Consider the following 21773-nt stretch of genomic DNA (forward strand, 5'->3'; position numbering starts at 1 on the left):
CCCGCCGCCGAACTCAAGCCCAAGGCCGTGTCGGCCTCCAGCCGCGGCCACTTCTTCAAGCTCGGCCATTCCTTAGGCGGAGGCCTTGGTCAGGTCCAGGCACATGGTGCAGCGCCCAAGTTCATCATGTCTCTTCTAACTAGGGGCATAGCATACAATTCGTAGATACGTGGTGAGGCTTTAATTTCTTCCACAGAAGATGACCGTTGGCTCACAAGGAGCTCATCCACCCTTTGTCAGGTCTTGTTTTTTTTAGTCCTGCTGGGTGTCCACACACCCTCCTCACCAGACTAAGTCCGGTGGGGGAGCCGGCCCAAGTCGCCAACCACTCAACCACGGCCCCCAGCCGAGTGCCGGGCACCTGCCCCCCACCGAGTCTCTCCGAGCATCTGGTGCCCGACCAAAAACCATGGTCCAACTTCTTAGGCACTGCACGCTTTATGTGACAGAATGCTCAAGGATATGTTTATTTTACACTGGAATTCAGCGTCAGGTTCATTATCACTGATATACAGTATGTTATGAAATTTGTTGATTTACGGCAGCAGTACAATATAATATATAATTAATACGTTAAAATAGAAATATAAAAATAAATAAATAGTGGATGATGGTGGAGAGGGAAGTGCCTGTAAAGTACGGAGCTCAGGCCACTGCTCTCTGTAGCTCCGTATGTTCCTGCGTATTGAAATTGCGATACCAGATAAACAGTGCAAAAAGAGAGTGAAATGGTAAGATACTGTTCAGTGAAGCACCCAGTCAGAATACTCTCCAAAGCACAGCTGTAGAAATTTGCTAGAGTCTTCAGTGACATACTAAATCTCTTCAAGCTCCTGATGAAATATAGCCACTGGCATGCCTTCTTTGTAATTGCATCAATATGTTGGGATCAGGAGATTCTCAGAGATGTTGACGCCCAGGAACATCTGCTCACCCCTTCCACTGCTGACCCCTCAATGAGGACTGGTGTGCGTTCCCTCGACTTCCCCCTCCTGAAATCCACAACCAGTTCCTCAGTCTTACTGACATTAATTATGTCTGAAGCATAGCTTTCATTATTCTTATTTTCTATACTGGGCAAACCCTGACTTATCCTGAAAGGGCAAACACAAGATGTTGGAAATGCAAGCAACACACATAAAATGCTGGAGGAACTTAGCAGGCCAAGCAGCATCTATGGAAAAGAGTAAACAGTTGATATTTTGAACCAAGATCCTTCATCAGGACTCAGCCCAAAACATCAACTGCTTACTCAGTTCCATAGATGCTGTCTAGCCTGCTGAGCTCCTCCAAAATTTTGTGTCTGTTGCTTATCGTGAGAGGACACAGGCTACAATTTTTATCAGTACTACCTGTCTGCAGAAGTGAGGAAGCAAGAGAAGATTAAAATGACTCTTGAAGCAGTCACTAAAGTTTCAGTCTAGACTTTTGTGGTCAAGTCTTTGGAATGAGCTACAATCAAGAGTGCTGCCTGTTTGGGCACTGCTGACACTGAATGATCAAAAGCACTGCTGTATAGTGCAAGTGGCACCTTATTTCCCTTAAACTAACCTACGCACTACCACTATCAGCAGGAGCCTTAGATTCCACACCAGCAAGTTCAGGAACAGTTATTACCCTACCACTATCACTCTCCTGAATTGGCGTTGGGTTCAACAGGTTTCAATTACTGTGTTTTTCACCTACTACAGCTCAGATATTTCCAACCTCTCGATTTTTCAGTGCGATTTTCAGTGAGTGGTTTATCAAAGACAATAAGTTATTTACTCCGAAGAGCCAAAGAGTGCTTTGAGTTAATTCTCCTTCATCAGTTATTAGATGATGGACTCCCCCTTTCCCATTTCTTAGGTTTGACTGAGTGGGCTTTCTCATGGAGCAGCAAATTATAAACACAAGAGATGCTAGAAATCCAGAGCAACACACACAAAATGTGGAGAAACTCAGAAGGTTAGGACAAGTGACGGAAGTCTGTGTAGGGGAGCACTTTGGTTCCAGTGATCATAACACCATTAGTTTCAACTTGATCATGGACAAGGATCGATCTGGTCCTAGGGTTGAGGTTCTTAACTGGAAGAAGGCCAAATTTGAAGAAATGAGAAAGGATCTAAAAAGCGTGGATTGGGACAGGTTGTTCTCTGGCAAAGGTGTGATCGGTAGGTGGGAAGCCTTCAAAGGAGAAATTTTGAGAGTGCAGAATTTGTATGTTCCTGTCAGGATTAAAGGCAAAGTGAATAGGAGTAAGGAACCTTGGTTCTCAAGGGATATTGCAACTCTGATAAAGAAGAAGAGGGAGTTGTATGATATGTATAGGAAGCAGGGAGTAAATAAGGTGCTTGAGGAGTATAAGAAGTGCAAGAAAATACTTAAGAAAGAAATCAGGAGGGCTAAAAGAGGACATGAGGTTGCCTTGGCAGTCAATGTGAAGGATCATCCAAAGAGCCTTTACAGGTATATGAAGAGCAAAAGGATTGTAAGGGATAAAATTGGTCCTCTTGAAGATCAGAGTGGTCGGCTATGTGCGGAACCAAAGGAAATGGGGGAGATCTTAAATAGGTTTTTTGCGTCTGTATTTACTAAGGAAACTGGCATGAAGTCTATGGAATTAAGGGAAACAAGTAGTGAGATCATGGAAACTGTACAGATCGAAAAGGAGGAGGTCCTTGCTGTCTTGAGGAAAATTAAAGTGGATAAATCCCCGGGACCTGACAGGGTGTTCCCTCGGACCCTGAAGGAGACTAGTGTTGAAATTGCAGGGGCCCTGGCAGAAATATTTAAAATGTCACTGTCTACAGGTGAGGTGCCGGAGGATTGGAGAGTGGCTCATGTTGTTCTGTTGTTTAAAAAAGGATCGAAAAGTAATCCGGGAAATTATAGGCCAGTAAGTTTAACGTCAGTAGTAGGTAAGTTATTGGAGGGAGTACTAAGAGACAGAATCTACAAGCATTTGGATAGACAGGGACTTATTAGGGAGAGTCAACATGGCTTTGTGCATGGTAGGTCATGTTTGACCAATCTATTGGAGTTTTTCGAGGAGGTTACCAGGAAAGTGGATGAAGGGAAGGCAGTTGATATTGTCTACACGGACTTCAGTAAGGCCTTTGACAAGGTCCCGCATGGGAGGTTAGTTAGGAAAATTCAGTCGCTAAGTATACATGGAGAGGTGGTAAATTGGATTAGACATTGGCTCAATGGAAGAAGCCAAAGAGTGGTAGTAGAGAATTGCTTCTCTGAGTGGAGGCCTGTGACTAGTGGTGTGCCACAGGGATCAGTGCTGGGTCCATTGTTATTTGTCATCTATATCAATGATCTGGATGATAATGTGGTAAATTGGATCAGCAAATTTGCTGATGATACAAAGATTGGAGGTGTAGTAGACAGTGAGGAAGGTTGCCAGAGCCTGCAGAGGGACTTGGACCAGCTGGAAAAATGGGCTGAAAAATGGCAGATGGAGTTTAATACAGACAAGTGTGAGGTATTGCACGTTGGAAGGACAAACCAAGGTGGAAAATACAGGGTTAATTGTAAGGCACTGAGGAGTGCAGTGCAACAGAGGGATCTGGGAATACAGATACAAAATTCCCTAAAAGTAGCATCACAGGTAGATAGGGTTGTAAAGAGAGCTTTTGGTACATTGGCCTTTATTAATCAAAGTATTGAGTATAAGAGCTGGAATGTTATGATAAGGTTGTACAAGGCATTGGTGAGGCCGAATCTGGAGTATTGTGTTCAGTTTTGGTCACCAAATTACAGGAAGGATATTAATAAGGTTGAAAGAGTGCAGAGAAGGTTTCCAAGGATGTTGCCGGGACTTGAGAAACTCAGTTACAGAGAAAGGTTGAATAGGTTAGGACTTTATTCCCTGGAGCGTAGAAGAATGAGGGGAGATTTGATAGAGGTATATAAAATTATGATGGGTATAGATGGAGTGAATGTAAGCAGGCTTTTTCCACTGAGGCAAGGGGAGAAAAAAACCAGAGGACATGGGTTAAGGGTGAGGGGGGAAAAGTTTAAAGGGAACATTAGGAGGGGCTTCTTCACACAGAGAGTGGTGGGAGTATGGAATGAGCTGCCAGATGAGGTGGTAAATGCGAGTTCTTTTTTAACATTTAAGAATAAATTGGACAGATACATGGATGGGAGGTGTATGGAGGGATATGGTCCGTGTGCAGGTCAGTGGGACTAGGCAGAAAATGGTTCGGCACAGCCAAGAAGGGCCAAAAGGCCTGTTTCTGTGCTGTAGTTTCTATGGTTTCTATGGTCAGGCAGCATCTCAAGAGAGGAATAAAGAGTCGGGGATTCTCGACCTGAAACGTCGACTGTTTATTCCTCTCCATAGATGCTGCCTGACCCGAGTTCCTCCAGTATTTTGTGTACGTGTTCACAAGTAGTACAGTTACAGTCTCAACCAGCTGCAACAACGGACCTCAAATACAGGATAAATAAGATTAGATTAACAAGTTACTACTGAATATAAACAGAATATTACCTATCATGAAGTCATCCAACAATGAAGCTAGAGTGTAATTACCTTTGAAAAAACTCATCTTATGTTCTCGTTATTTAATGTTTATTTACTATTTTTTTCATTCTGTATCTGCAGAGTTTGTCGTCTTTTGCAATTTGGTTGTTTCTCCGTCTTGTTCTATTTTGTTTCTTCGAATTTACTGTGAATACCCACAAAAAAAATGAATCTCAGGGTTATATATGGTGACATTTATGTACGTTGATAATAAATTTACTATGAACTTTGAAACTAATACAACTTCTATATTAATTATACAATTTCATGATTTTACAATATGGCAGCTATAGCAACTCCTTTGCTAATAAATTATTTTTCGAAATATTGAAATGCCAATTGATGGAAGCATCTACTGTATAGAAAATAGAAATAGTACAGTACAGCACATTACAGGCCCTTTGGCCCACAATGTTGTGCTGACCCTCAAACCCTACCTCCCATATAAGCCCCCACCTTAAATTCCTCCATATACCTGTCTAGTCGTGTCTTAAACTTCACTAGTGTATCTGCCTCCACCACTGACTCAGACAGTGCATTCCACGCACCAACCACTCTCTGAGTAAAAAACCTTCCTCTAATATCCCCCTTGAACTTCTCACCCCTTACCTTAAAGCCGTGTCCTCTTGTATTGAATAGTGGTGCCCTGGGGAACAGGTGCTGGCTATCCACTCTATCTATTCCTCTTAATATCTTGTACACCTCTATCATGTCTCCTCTCATCCTCCTTCTCTCCAAAGAGTAAAGCCCTCGCTCCCTTAATCTCTGATCATAATCCATACTCTCTAAACCAGGCAGCACCCTGGTAAATCTCCTCTGTACCCTTTCCAATGCTTCCACATCCTTCTTATAGTGAGGCGACCAGAACTGAACACAGTACTCCAAGTGTGGCCTAACCAGAGTTTTATAAAGCTGCATCATTACATCGTGACTCTTAAACTCTATCCCTTGACTTATGAAAGCTAACATCCCATAAGCTTTCTTAACTACCCTATCTACCTGTGAGGCAACTTTCAGGGATCTGTGGACATGTACCCCCAGATCCCTCTGCTCCTCCACACTACCAAGTATCCTGCCATTTACTTTGTACTCTGCCTTGGAGTTTGTCCTTCCAAAGTATACCACCTCACACTTCTCCGGGTTGAACTCCATCTGCTACTGCTCAGCCCACTTCTGCATCCTATCAATGTCTCTCTGCAATCTTCGACAATCCTCTACACTATCTACAACACCACCAACCTTTGTGTCATCTGCAAACTTGCCAACCCACCCTTCTACCCCCACATCCAGGTCGTTAATAAAAATCACGAAAAGTAGAGGTCCCAGAATAGATCCTTGTGGGACACCACTCGTCACAATCCTCCAATCTGAATGTACTCCCTCCACCACCACCCTCTGCTTTCTGCAGGCAAGCCAATTCTGAATCTACCTGGCCAAACTTCCCTGGATCCCATGCCTTCTGACTTTCTCAATAAGCCTACCATGTGGAACCTTGTCAAATGCCTTACTAAAATCCATGTAGATCACATCCACTGCACTATCTTCATCTATATGCCTGGTCACCTCCTCAAAGAACTCTATCAGGTTTGTTAGACACGATCAAAGAATCAGAACTAAAAAATCTAAATCATCCAGTGGGTATTCTATATGTGCAAAGCAATAGGGCACCAAATAGCCATTTTGGTCACAAAATGTCCACTGAAAACCCCCTTCTTCCCAAAGCCCACAACCTCTGGCAGCATTGAAAATGCCCTTTTCAAGATTGTTTATTGTCATTCTTCAGTACATGAGTGTAAAGAAGAACAAAATGATTGCTTCTCTGGACCCCGTGCAACATAAAATAACACAGTAAGCATAAAGAACACAATTAACGCAATTCTATAAAACATATTGCACAAGTAACTGTTATATACATAGACTGACTCTATACACATTAAGTGACACTAGGTGAAGTGCACGTATTGGAGGTTTTGCTCAACCTGACAGCTTGGGAGAACTAACTGTTTTTGAGGCTGAGCTACAAATTTCAAAGTAAATTTATTAGCAAAGTTCGTATACGGTCACCCTGAGATTCATTTTCTTGTGAGCATTCAAAGTGGATACAAAGAAATGCAATGCAATCAATAAAAAATGACAAAGGTAGAAAAACAATCAATGTGCAAAAGACAAACTGTGCAAATACAAAAATAACAAATAATTATTATTAAATAAATAAATATTGACAACATGAGTTATAGAGTCCTTGAATCCAAGCTAGAGAGCAAGGCAGCCACAAGCAGGATTAGACGCAGTATGGGGAGCAGCCAAGTGGACCAAAGGAAAATCTGGGTCTAATACTTTCTGTAGGGGGTATTGAGTGGCTGTGGGTCCCACAGATGAGTGCACTCTGCTGCATCAAGGATCAATGGTGGAATGCTTGTGACCCAGCAAGAAACCTAACGCTAGGGGACAACACAAGGCGCATGTAGCATAGATAATTACATAGCAATAAAACATAGTTACAAAAAAATAATATAGGGCAATACTAGTCTTAACGTACTGGGTTGGGGGCTGGCCCTCCCACTGTTGCTGCCCTCCAATGTTCATTTGGGGAAGGACAAGCTGGAGTGCATTCATCTGCAGCTGCACTAGTGTGTAACGACAAACTGCTGCTTGCTTGTTCTTACAGAAACTTGGCTCCATGAAAAAATCCCATGCACCATTAATCTACAGGGCATGACACTCAGGGAATTTGGCAAATTTTTTTGTGTCACTGTATGCTTGACTGCTATCGTTGTCATATGTGCGAGATGTGCTGCATGTGACTGTTGGTTCTGTGCCTTACACCTTGGCCCCAGAGGAAAACTGCTTCGTTTGGCTGTATTGATGTGTATGGTTGAACTTGAAATTGAAAAACAATTTTGCCTCAAGATTGACCAAAGACCAGCTCCCATAGTCATAGTCATACTTTATTGATCCCAGGGGGAAATTCCCACGGTGATGTGATCTAAGTCCTCCATCAGTATCACATTAGGACTATTCTTCAGTAACAACATCATGCCCTCTTCAATCAAGGAGGAGGTACAAGAGTCTGAAAACACTTAACGTTTCAGGAACAGCTTCTTCCCCTTCAGCATCTGATTTCTGAATGGACACTGAACCCACGAGCACTTCCTCAGTAATTTTTCCTCTCTTTTTGCACAACTTATTTACTTTATTTTTTTATATATACTTCCTATTGTTATTTATAGCTTTTATTATGATGTATTATAATGATATTAAACCTGTTTCAATAGTTTCAACGGTTTCATTTACGATCAGAGAATGTATACAATATACATTCTTTGCAGACATCCATGAAAACAGAAGAGTGCCCCAAAGAATGTGTGACGGTAAAAACCTTCCACACACACAAGCAGCACAAAACAGCGATCCTCCCACACCCACTTCCCCAAAAAAGCATCAGCACCTTCCACCCACCAAAGCCCCCAAGAGAGACCACTGTCTGCAGTCCAACAAAAACTAATCATTCACCCGACAATCTGATATACCACAGGCTTTCTCTCTCTCCGTAATAAAGGGAAAAAGGTGTCCCCCTTTCACAGTGAGAGGGAAGACATAACAAAACAACTTGCTGATTTATAATGATAAAGTCTGTTGCGCCACCTTTTTATCCCCTCCCCCACCAAGTTCTCTAACCCGAGAATCAGCAATGAGAGAGAGGGGGGAGAGGGGGGAGGGGGGAGAGGGGGGAGAGGGAGGGGGAGAGGGAGGGGGAGGGGGAGGGGGAGGGGAGGGGGGAAAAGAGGGGGAGAGAGAGGGGGAGAGAGAGGGGGGAGAGAGGGGGGAGAGAGGGGGAGAGAGGGGGGAGAGAGGGGGAGAGAGAGGGGGAGAGAGGGGGAGAGAGAGAGGGGGAGAGAGAGAGGACTAAGGCGATTCACTGAGTACACAGCCTCCAACAGCTGATCGGCTGCCCCTGATGTTCCGTTTTCTCCCGTGACGCTTCAGTCAGCTGTACAGGCATAGAACCAGCCATTTCACAGGGCTGCGAAATCTCAGAACCCCGAAGGGGCACTCGTCTTCTAGGCCACTCCTATGGGATCTCAAAAAGCGGCCAGTCATGAGCCCCTGGGAGCAGATCCCACAACCACAAAGAGCCTGAGTCTGATTCTGATTCTGTTACGGCCCTGATATGGAAATAGTGTTTGGGGTGGGAGGGTGATTGACGCCAGGAAGCACCTGGTCAAATTTCTAAAGCAATGCAAAGTGACTCAGAAATGGCCGTTATAGCATTTGACTTTGAAGGAAAGATATCATTTTCACTTGGATAATGCCCTGAAATCCACCATTATGCTATTGAATTTCTAGTCAACAATTCCCAGCTCTAAACAATCTGTCACAAGAGAAAAGGAAAATTAAACATGGAAATTAAATCCCAAGGTTTAAACTATAGAATCCAGAACGAATTAACATTTCTATTAAATTAAACGGATTCATACCAGATGTTTCAAAATCATTCTTCAGTAAAGCACTTATTCAATATATGGAACCAATATTAAGAGATTTATTTTACACCTCAGTGCAATAATATCCCATTAATATTCACATTAACATTTCTGCACCACAGTGTGGATTACAAAAGCTGGATCCAATCTCTGACCTTAACAGCAGCCAAGTTTCCCTCATACAATCAGCCGGCATACACCACTGGGCTTTACACAAAATAGTTAGGGGTTCGACACCTTTTCTGCATTTTTCTTGTCTAATCACACTTTGATCAGCCAGCCTTGTACAGTGAACATAGAACAGTACAATACATTACAGGCCCTTCACTCCACAATGTTGTACTGGCCTTTTTAAGATCAATCTAACACTTCCCTCCAACATAGTCTACCATTTTTCTTTCATCCGTGTGCCTATCCAAGAGTCTCTTGTCTCCCCAGTGCATCCGCCTCCACACTACCCCCAGCTGCATAGTGTAAAAACAAACTTACCTCTGACTCCCCCACCCCCAATACTTTCCTCAAATCAGCTTAAAACTATGCTGCAGTTGGAACACAAAGCTGAGTAAACATCACAGGGCCACAGACGCGAAGCCAGGCGTCACTGCAGCCGGAGTAGGCCACAGTCCCAGTTCAGCGCAGAGCAGCGAGCAGAACCGGCCCTTAGCTCACCTCCAGTTCCAGCAGCCTGACCTTTTCAATCTGTACACCTCTATCAAGTCACTTCTCATGTTCTTTCGCTCCAAAGAGAAAAGCCTTAGCTCTCTCAACCCATCCTCATAAGACATCTCTCTAATCCAAGCAGCAGCCTGGTAAATCTCCTCTGCACTCAAAGCTTCCACATCCTTCCTGTAGCGAGGTGACCATAATTGAACACAATATTCCAGTGCTTACACATTCACTTCATGTAGAGGACTTTGTGTAAGGGTGAAACACTGCAACATACTTTTCGTAAAAAGTCCACCCATATGAATTAAAATCAAATACTCAAATTAAAGAATTGCTTCAGTTCAGGTTCTCAAGTACTCTCAGTAACTCACTTGTGTGACTGAATAATTGTTTAGTAGTAGCATATATACAAGATAAATTATGACAGATTAGTAGTAGTATTTATACAAGATAAATTATAACAAATTATTTTTCAATAAACTTTGCACTTCCCAGGACACAGTTACTGTATTAAAGCACTTTATCAAATTACCATTTCTAAAGACAAAGTCAATTAAAGGAGACACCTTGGTTAGCAAGGGGAAAAAAAACTTTGCTTCTTTGTGGTTTTGAATTAAACATCACAAAAATAAATGCATACATTTTATAAACAAACTTTTTTTCTGATACTTTGATTGTATTTGAGCTTCCTGCTTGAAGAAAAAATGTACTCACCTCTGTCTCAATGCCTTCTCTCTCCAAAAGCACTTCCACTTATTATTTATATTTGCATCTTTATTAAAATATAGTTGAAAGGCAGCATCCACCCTCACTCTGTTCTCAATGTTTATTGGTGTTTCAATATTTGCAACACAATTATCTGGACCAAATAACAATCACTGCCAATTTTGGGACTGCTATATTTATTCAGTTTAAATTATCTTTTGCAAAATTACTAAATCTCATATTTAGTTAATACACTGAGAAAATATTCTAATATGAGAGACACGAGATTCTGCAGATGTTGGAAATCCAGAGCAACACACACACAATACTGGAGGAGCTCAGCAGGTCAGACAGCTTCAACGGAGAGGATAAACAGACCCGAGACCCTTCATCAGGACTGGAAAGGAAGGGGTAAGATGTAAGAATAAGGAGGAGAGGAGCAGATGATAGGTGAAACCAGATGTGGGGGAAGGTGGATGGGTTGAAGTGAGAAGCTGGCAGGTGATAGGTGGAAAAGGCCTGAAGAGGAAGGAATGTGATAGGACAGGAGAGTTGGCCTTGGGAGGGAGGGTAGGAGGTGGGGCACCAGGGTGAGGTGATAGGCAGGTGAGAAGAGGAGGAGGAAAAGGGGAGTCAGAATGAAGAATGGAGAAAAAGAGAAGGCAGGATGAAAAATTACCAGAAGTTGGAGAAATCGATATTCAGATAAGAGGGAGATTCATGAGTTTCATTTGTTTTGTCACTCCATTCATCACCATTTTTGTTCAAGAATTCTTTTAAAAAGTCCCATTGTCTGGTTTCCTTAATCACTAGTCTTTTTGGTGCATAATTGTCAAACCATTTTCCTTGCGAGTTACTGAGGCAAGTCTTGATTTATTTAACATCAGGTCAACAGGAGATGGCATGGAACTTCAGATATAAATACAACATACGTCATAAACTAAATCTTTCAAAACTGTGCTTCACAGCATCATAAACAACTATATTTTGTGCATCAGTCCTTCTAGGTGAGGCAACACTTCACCGGCAAGGGTCATCTTCTGTATTTGATCTTCTTGGTGCAGTCGCTTCTATGTCAATGAGACCCAATGCAGATGGAGGGACTGCTTTGTTGAGCACCTTTGCTCCATCTGCAATAGGCAGCATTTCCTAGTGAGCAAACGTAGCCTCCTATACTGCCACGATGAGGCCACACTCGAGTTGGAGGAGCAACACCTCATATTCCATCCCAGTAGCCTCCAACCTGACGGCATGAACATCGAGTTCTCTAACTTCTGGCAATTTCTCCTCCTCCTCCTCCTCTCTTTTTCCATTCCCCATTCTGGCTCCCCTTCTCTTCTCCTCACCTGCCTATCACCGCCCTCTGGCACCCCTCCTCCTTCCCTTTCTCCCATGGTCTACTGCCCTCTCCTATTAGATTCCTCTTCTTCAGCCTTTTGCCTCTTCCACTTATCAGCTTCTTACATCTTTGTAGCAATGAGACCAATGTTGCTTTTGCTTGAGCAGCTCTCAGCTTTACATCCTGACCCTGTGATACAAGAGCTGGTGTCAGACCTGTATGTTACCATCGCCACCCACAGAGCTCTGCTCCCCACCCACCTTCTCCCTCAGCTGGTCTCACCTATCAACTGCCAGGTTGTACTCCTTCCCCTTCCCTCCACCTTCTCATTGTGGAATCTATGCCCTTGCTTTCCATTCCTGATGAAGGGTCTCGTCTCAGCCAATCTCCACAGATGCTGCCCAACTTGCTGAACACCTCCAGCATTTTGGGTGTGTTGCTTTGGTAATTTTTCTGATTCATGAATTATGGAAGAGTTTGACATAAAGTTAGTCATAAAATATTAAACCCTGTATTCAGCAATATGCATATTTCACTGTATAGACAAAGATTTTAAGCATGGTTGAGTCTTTGCCTCTCCCCTTAGACACAAATGCTTTACATTTGCATAAAATGCTATTCATTTCTTGCATTGTCCTAGTTGATTTACAGAATCTGCAGAATCTCCTGAGTTTGTATTTCAGCTATGAACTGGTTCACTAACCTTTCTATCAGGGTCCCACACAGCAGCCGGATGAGCTTCTGCATGTTCTCAGTACACAGCCAGTTCCAGTGGTCCTTCATCAACAAGCAGACAAGATCAAGTGCAACATCTGCCAAGACTGTTTCAGACCCCTCTGTCATAATGGAAATAGAAACAAGCACCATCTTCAATTTAAGAAAATCAAAATTCAAAGATTTTTCATTATAACGTGAGCCTCAGGAAGTATTTCATAGCCTATTTATAATAAGCACATTTAATAATTTTGTAGCAACAAACAACCTACTGGAGGAACTCAGGAGTTGAACAGCATTGAGAGTTCTTCCTGCAGATTGCTTGTTGTTCCAGACTCCAGCATCTTCAGTTTTTTAAATTTCTGCTTTAGTAATTTTGAGGTCTGTTTGCAGGGTGGCATGGTAGCGTAGTAGTTAGCACAATACTTTACAACACCAGTGATTACTGATCGTAGTTCAATTCCCACCCTGTAAGGGGTTTATACATTCTCCCTGTGACCACGTGGGTTTCCTCCCACATTAGGATTAGTGAGATGCAGGCATGCTAAGTTGGCTCTGGAAGCATGGTGACGCCTGTGGACTGTGTGGAAACATACTCCAAAGAGCTCTAAGAGGTATTCTTACCCTTGGCCATTAGACTCTATAATGAGTCAACCTATAGCCAGGAAAGTGATGACCCTCTCCTGTTAGACTGTTTGAGGTAACTTATTTTTTATTCTTTCTTACTTCTCTTCTAATAATTGTATACAGCATTTGTAATGCTACTGTGACACTGTAATTTCCTTTGGGATCAATAAAGTATCGATCTATCTAGTAAAGAACTGCATTTTTGTCAGTAACAAAATGGAACGTGGATCGCACCAGAGTGCTTTGCTAATGGTGTTCGTGCAACATGATGCAGATTGACCTTGAGTATATGACAAACTGTAAAGACAAGCAGATGTGTTTCTAGAAGAATGCCAAGTACACTGATTAAGCAGGCAAATGGAATGCACCCTGACCTTGAACTGATGCAAAGTAGCATTCACTTGAGTATAAAGGAGTGACTATGCTGTCTGTTTTCCTGAAGCTATCACCAGCTCATGTGGTGCTTGTCTTCCCTTGCAGCAAGTAAAATGAATGCGCATATGATTGATCCACTCAGAGTCAAATATTGTTCGTTATAAGACATAGCGAAAAGTTACTCGAGAACTTTCTCTAGCTCAATTCTTGAACTTTGTTGGTCCTTGGCACAGGGCGATACTGTTCACTGTATGTTTCAATGTACATGTGACAAATAAAGTTAATCTAATCTAATAAAATACTGAATTTACTTACGAAGGATGTAATGCAAAGTTATTGTGTAATATAGGCACAAATAACCAATATATTCCAAAGTTAGGAATTGATTTGCCAAAAACATCATGAGGAACTCACAGCACAGAAAGAATAGAGGATCAAAAAAGGAATATTTTAGAAACAAAGTTATTGACAGACCTTTCCTAATTTATGACTTTCAAACAAACTCATGCTCTAGTAGATGCCCAGTTGGGTTTAGCATGAATAAACAGAAAATGATTAAAAGAAAACGGGAATACAAAACTTTGATTAGCTTTATGCTTCTTGTGAGTTAAAGGATCAGCTGGCTCACCCGAAACCAATGGAAATTGTAAAAATGTCCTTATGAATTGATAAGAGGAGAATTAGCTGTCCTTTTTTTTATTATATATTGCATATTTTCTTATTACTATGTATGATTATGATAATATCTATTTTATATTTTGTTTATATTGTTGCTGATATATATTTGAGATAATTCTCCCCTTATCTGTATATATGTTTTCTCAAAATCAATAAAAAGATTCATAAAAAAAGGAAATTGTAAAAATGCAGCAACAGTCATAGAGGTGCACTTGGAATGTATTTTACGGTCCTTGTCCAGAATGGGATTTATTGAAGTTATGAAAGTGTAAAGTGTCAAGTGTCTGTATCAGAATTTCTTTCATGTCAGGTTACTTTGTAGAGTGGTCAAGTTAAACTGTTCTTGCTTCTAATTAAGAAGTGTGTGGGTCAAATCCCTGTGTGGGACAGGGCACAATGCTCTCTTCTCGCTGCTGCCATCAGGAGTTAGAGTCAAAATCGCCTTTAGTATCACCAGCATATGTCATGAAATGTGTTTCCCCCCCCCCCCAAACAGCAGTACATTGCAAAACATAATAATGAAAATGTATAAATTACAATAAAAAGTATATACAAAAATAAATAAGTAGCATAAAAAGAGAAAGAAAAAAAATGGTCAAGTAGTGTTCTTGAATTCACTGTCCATTCAGAAATCTGAAGGTGGAGAGGAAGAAGCTGTTCCTGAATCATTAAGTATGTGTCTTCAGGCTCTTGTACCTCCTCCTGGATGGTAGCAATGAGAAGAGAGCATGTCCTGGGTGATGGGGATCCTACATGACGGATGTCACCTTTTTAAGGCATCACCTTTTGAAGGTCTCTTCGATACTGGTAGAGGAGCCCCAGGTTCAGGAACAGCTATTACACCTCAACCAGACTCCTACACCAGAGCAGATAACCTCACTCAACTTAACATTGAACTGATTCAACAACCTATAAATTCACTTTCAAGGTCATTACAACTTAGGTACGCAATATTTATTACTTATTTTTTATTATTTTGATTTTTTCTTATGTGTATTTGCACATTGTCTGTCTTTATTTTGTGGAATTTTTCATTGATTCTACAGTGTTTATTTCTATTAAGTGTGAATTGTTTGTTCGTTAACGTAGGCAATCATCTTTCCTTGAGTATGATTGTTAATTGGCAATTTTTTTTTTCTCTTTCTTTCCGGAAGTGGTTTGCCATTGCCTTCTTCTGGGCACTGTCTTTACAAGATGGGTGACCACAGCCATTATCAATACTCTTCAGAGATCATCTGCCAGGTATCAGTGGCCACATAACCAGGACTTTTGATTTGTACCAGTTGCTCATACGACTTCATGTACCACCTGCTTAGCCACCCAATGGGTCACACCTTACAAGGGTGACCTGCACACTAGTGGAGCAAAGGAGAATCTTACACTTCCTTTGGTAAAAACCGATCTCCACCCTGCCATCCAATTAGTGTGAATGCTTGCAAGAAAATGAATTTCAGGGTAGTATACGGTGACATACAAGTACTTTGAACTTTGAGCACATGCTCTCCGCTGATTCTTACTGGAGCTTTCAGATAGAATATTAAACAGATATTTAAAAATCACAGACGGATACAGCAGGCTATAAAGTGGCTTCTTGTTACCAAATTCCTACTTTCTCTGACTTTGATAAACTTTAAAAGCAGCTGTCATCTTGTGAGCACAGTTCTGGCAAATATTCCTTCTTGATGCACCGTCACTCAAAGCGTAATTCCCAGTTAATTATAAATGAGCTGAATGTGGAATCTTTCAAAAGTGAACCATTCATTGAGCCAAACTGTACTTAGTTCTGATTAGGAGTTCCATGAGGAACCACTGTAGACACTCTCCGCGTAGGTCAGCTCATCTTCAATTTCATGCGCTACAACTTACTGGTGGTTTGCAAAGCAAGAAATTTGACTAAATATTCAATTAATAACACTTATTATATGGAAAATTTTGGTAAACAATCACCGTAAACAATGAAGAGGCGAGTGAAGGCAAGGCCGACCTGAGGGTTGAGGCGTGCTGCAGGAGAAGATGGAGTCAGAATCGGAGACATAGCAGGAGAGAGCGGAGTGGAGAAAAGCTGAAGCTGTTTCAGAGCCCATCCACCTAAACTGGGAGCAAGGTTTTATCCATCGAAGCACCGTGCCGATTTGGAAAGGTCAAGTATGGGCCGGAAGCAGTACCGAGCTTTGATGCGGCGCCCAAGTTTGGGGACAACCCAGTGCTTGGACAATTTAAACGTCAGGCCAGATGGTCTTAAAAGGCAAAGTGTCGGGACCGAAGGCAAGGGTCCAGCCGGTTCCGCTCCACTACGTTTTACTCCGCCCTTCTTGGCACTGAGGCTGAGGCTGTGAGTCTGTTCCGGCTTCACGGCAATTTGCCTCTGTGCAATGGACTGAGACGGAGACTATGGGCCCATTCTGGCTGCTCCCGGCTTTGGGTTTATGGACTCAATTTCATTCTGAATGCTGATGCTTGCTTTATTGCTTGCATGACTTGATTTGACCCCCGTTTCTGCACATTCTTTCAGGTTTCTTGTTTTGTGGCTGACCATTAAGCAAAAGAATCTCAAGGTTGTATGATTTATACATACTTTGATAATAAAATGTACATTGACTTTGACTTTAAAAAGCAGAGGTCACTTCAAATGCAGATACACTTTGCATCTAGTCTCTCATTATTTTACATCAGGGATCGTTGGCATAAACAGTACAAGCCATTTTATTTTAAAACTAAAATTCTGGAGGAACTTAGCAAGTCGGACAGCATCTATGGAGGGGAATAAACTATCCACATATTGGGCTGAGAAACGTTAACTATTTGATGCTGCCTGACCTGTTGAGTTTCTCCAGCATTTTGTGTGTGTTGCTCTGGATTTCCAGCATCTGCAGAATCTCTTATGTACCCAACTTATTTTATTGAGTCACATACCTTAACCAAAAAAAAGTAAATGTAAGTTAGTGGTTTGTCTTTCTTTACTTCAGTCCAACATGGTAATTAACTTCTGGTATTTTAAAATTTGAACCTTATAATTTGGTAAGATTTATTTTTTTAACTACTTCACTGTATTTGAACTATTTATAAATGTCTCCATCGGGGGAATTTTTAAACATTTTGAAAATCTTAGCCACAAAAAGGCAATCAGGGCGATGTGAGATCAGGGTAAAAAGGATCCACCTCCTGAGGTTTCTTCACCACTTATAGCACAGTCAGCCTCTTCAGAAGATGCAGTCAACCCTCTGCATGTGGCTCAACGTAACATGGGCTAATGGTAAATTGGATCCAATACAATCCAGCCCATTGTAAAACCATTTGGAACCCAAGGTCATGATGAAACACTATAAAAAACATGTTTCTTTTACAGAATTTTTAAAAATCTAACTTTAGATAATATAATAAACATATTGTTCCAATAATAAATTTATAACCAACAGATTAAAAGAGCAAGTTTAATTATCATTCAACCATATACAGCTAATTGAAACATAATTCCTCCGGGTGCCAAGATGCAAAACACAGTACCTCCGGTCACAAGAAGCACATATAGTCACAACAGGATATAATCTGGTTGCTTTCAGGCAGCAGTGTGGTAATATCCAAAAGTTCAAATAAATTTATTATCAAAGTACATACATGTCACCATATCCAACCCTGAGATTCATTTTCTTTCAGGCATATTCACTAAATAACCATTACAGAATCAATGAAAGACCACACCAACAGGGTGGACAACCAGAGTGCAAAAGACAACAAACTGTGCAAATACAAAAAGGAAGGAAGGAAGGAAGGAAGGAAGAAATAAATAAATAAATAAATAAATAAATAAGCAAGCAAGCAAGCATCAGACAAGCAACCAGTAAATACTGAGAACATCAGATAATGAGTCCTTAATGAGTCCATCGGTTGTGGGGCAAATGAAGTTGAGTGAAATTATTTTAACGCAAACAACAGGAATTCTGCAGATGCTGGAAATTCAAGCAACATACATCAAAGTTGCTGGTGAACGCAGCAGGCCAAGCAGCACCCACAGGAAGAGGCGCAGTCGACGCCCCAGGCCGAGACCCCCCGCCAGGACCAACCGAAGGAAGAGTGAGCAAGGGACCCGAAAGCTGGAGGGGGAGGGGGAGATGCAAAATGTTAGGAGAAGGCAGGAGGGGGAGGGATAGAGCCGAGAGCTGGACAGGTGATAGGCAAAAGGGGATATGAGAGGGAGACTGGGAGACCGCTTTGCTGAACATCTACGCTCTGTCCGCCAGAGAAAGCAGGATCTCCCAGTGGCCACACATTTTAATTCCACATCCCATTCCCATTCTGACATGTCTATCCACGGCCTCCTCTACTGTAAAGATGAAGCCACACTCAGGTTGGAGGAACAACACCTTATATTCCGTCTGGGTAGCCTCCAACCTGATGGCATGAAGATCGACTTCTCTAACTTTCGCTAAGGCCCCACCTCCCCCTCGTACCCCATCTGTTACTCATTTTTATGCACACATTCTTTCTCTCACTCTCCTTTTTCTCCCTCTGTCCCTCTGAATATACCTCTTGCCCATCCTCTGGGTCAACCCCCCCACCCCCGTCTTTCTTCCCGGACCTCCTGTCCCATGATCCTCTCGTATCCCCTTTTGCCAATCACCTGTCCAGCTCTCGGCTCTATCCCTCCCCCTCCTGTCTTCTCCTATCATTTTGGATCTCCCCCTCCCCCCTCCAACTTTCAAATCCCTTACTCACTCTTCCTTCAGTTAGTCCTGACGAAGGGTCTCGGCCTGAAACGTCGACTGCACCTCTTCCTATAGATGCTGCTTGGCCTGCTGCGTTCACCAGCAACTTTGATGTATGTTGCTTGAGTGAAGTTATCCTCTCTAGTTCAAGACCCTGATGGTTGAGGGGTGACAACTGTTCCTGAACCTGGTGGTGTAAGTCCTGATGGCAGCAACAAGCGGAGAGCATGGCAAGGATCCCTGATGATGGATGCTGCTTTCCAGCAACAGCATTTCATGCAGATGTGCTCAATACTGGGGAGGGCTTTACCCGTGATAGACTGGACCATAACCACTACATTTTGAAGGATTTTCCATGCAAGCATATTGATGTTTTAAACTGACTAGTAACAAATTAAACAAATTCACTGTAGTGTAGTCGGCATTAATTTTTATTACCAATTTCCTGCTACCTCTTATATTGGTGATAAATTTTAAAGTCACAGCTGTCATCTGTGAACTCCGTACGTCTCTCAGGGGGTTCATAAATTCTACAAATGAATCACCAAAAAATGAAGATGGGGGAAAATTTCAAGCAGATTTTGTCAGCCAAACACTTTACTCTGAATATTTTTACAAGCAGTAACAACCTAAACTTAATGGCCACTTTATTAGGTACACTAAGTATTTGATCAGCCAATCGTGTAGCAGCAACTCAATGCATAAAAACATGCAGGCATGGTCAAGAGATTCAGTTGCTGTTCAGACCAAACATCAGAATGGGGAAGAAATGTGATCTAACTGACTTTGACCATGGAATGATTGTTACCAGACAGGGTGGTTTGAGCATCTCAGAAGCTGCGACCTCCAGGGGTTTTCACGCACAAGTCTCCAAAGTTACAGAGAATGGTTCAAAAAAAAATCTAGTGAGTGACAGTTCTGTGAGCAAAAACACCTCCTTAATTAGAGAGGCTGGAGGATAATGGCCAGACTGGTTCAAGCTGACAGGGAGGCAACAGTAAATCAAGTAGCCACATATTACAACTGTGGTGGGCAGAAGAGCCTCTCTGAATGCACAAAACTTTGAAATGGATGGGCTACAGCAGCAGACGACCATGAACATACACTCAGTGACCACTTTATCCGGCACAGGAAGTACCTAATAAATGTGGCCTCTGAGTGTAGTTATTGGATAGTGGAGACAAAAAAAAGTGTTAAAACTACAAGTATTTTTAAAAAATTAAGATCAATTAATCTTCCTCTACCTTTGAAAATATATATTTATTAAACTCCCTGTATAATAACTAACATTTGGACAATGGAGAAAATTTCATGACGATGCTTTCTTTAATTAGATCATTCTGTGTCATCACAGAATTTGGTAAGGACAGTGCTGTACTTCCACCTAGTGGAGATAGTATATTATGGGTATTCCTCAAGGCAACGCAAAAAAATAATTCTAAACTCTTACAGGGTGACTTTTGTCTTTTTTTGATTAAGTGTTTTTCGAGCTCAAATCCAGCAGTGACATCCAATTCTATGAGGCTGGCTCCTACAAATAGCAATATGCCAACATTAGATAAATTGATGAAAACTTGCGGCATTAATAAAAATTAAACACGAGATTCTGTGGATCAAAGTTCAAAATTCAAAGTTAATTTATTATCAAAGTACATACATGTCACCATATACAACCCTGAGATTCATTTTCTTGTAGGAATACTCAATAAATCCAATAACAATAATAGAATCAGAGAAAGACTGCACCAACGGGGCAGACAACCAGTGTGCAAAAGACAACAAACTGTACAAATACATAAAAAAAAGAAAGATAGAAATAAGCAACAAATAGAGATTATGACATGAAGAGTCCTTGAAAGTGAGTTTTTAGGTGGTGGGAACAGTTCAGTGATGGGGAAAGAGAAGGTCAGTGAAGATATCCCCTTTGGTTCAACAGCCTGATGGTTGAGGGGTAATAACTGTTCCTGAACCTGGTGGTGTGGGTCCTGAGGCTCCTGTACCTCCTTCCTGATGGCTGAGGGGTAATAACTGTTCCTGAACCTGGTGGTGTGAGTCCTGAGGCTCCTGTACCTCCTTCCTGATGGTTGAGGGGTAATAACTGTTCCTGAACCTGGTGGTGTGGGTCCTGAAGCTCCTGGACCTCCTTCCTGATGGTTGAGTGGTAATAACTGTTCCTGAACCTGGTGGTGTGGGTCCTGAAGCTCCTGGACCTCCTTCCTGATGGTTGACGGGTAATAACTGTTCCTGAACCTGGTGGTGTGAGTCCTGAGGCTCCTGTACCTCCTTCCGGATGGTTGAGGGGGAATAACTGTTCCTGAACCTGGTTTTGTGGGTCCTGAGACTCCTGTACCTCCATCCTGATGGTTGAGGGGTAATAACTGTTCCTGAACCTGGTGGTGCGGGTCCTGAGGCTCCTGTACCTCCTTCCTGATGGTTGAGGGGTAATAACTGTTCCTGAACCTGGTGGTGTGAGTCCTGAGGCTCCTGTACCTCCTTCCTGATGGCTGAGGGGTAATAACTGTTCCTGAACCTGGTGGTGTGAGTCCTGAGGCTCCTGTACCTCCTTCCTGATGGTTGAGGGGTAATAACTGTTCCTGAACCTGGTGATGTGGGTCCTGAGGCTCCTGTACCTCATTCCTGATGGTTGAGGGGTGATAACTGTTCCTGAACCTTATGGTGTGAGTCCTGAGTCTCCCGTACCTCGTTCCTGATTTCAGCAATGAGAAGAGAGCATGGCTTCTTCCTAGCATAATGCTAGAAATCCATGTACCTATTAATGCAGCACACACAAATACTGGAGGAACTCAATGGGTCAGGCAGCACCTATGGAAATGAATAAACAGTCAATGTTTCGAACCAAGACCCTTACATCAGGTCTTGATCAAGGATTCGGCATGAAATGTCAACTGTTTATTCATCTTCACAGATGCTGCCTGAGCTGATGAGCTGCTCTAACATTTTGT

At 42.2% G+C, this 21773-nt stretch overlaps 1 protein-coding gene across 2 annotated transcripts in view; it reads right to left on the bottom strand.

The window, feature by feature from the left end:
* snx19b (sorting nexin 19b) overlaps positions 1-21773 on the bottom strand; it is a 193371-nt gene that overhangs the window by 133644 nt on the left and 37954 nt on the right. For both annotated transcript variants that reach the window (XM_063038470.1, XM_063038471.1), the window contains exon 8: positions 12417-12549. In XM_063038470.1, coding sequence (XP_062894540.1) covers positions 12417-12549 — 133 coding nt within the window. The remainder of the gene's footprint in view (positions 1-12416; positions 12550-21773) is intronic.

Source organism: Mobula hypostoma, chromosome X2 (genome assembly GCF_963921235.1).
Source record: "Mobula hypostoma chromosome X2, sMobHyp1.1, whole genome shotgun sequence".
Taxonomy (NCBI): domain Eukaryota; kingdom Metazoa; phylum Chordata; class Chondrichthyes; order Myliobatiformes; family Myliobatidae; genus Mobula; species Mobula hypostoma.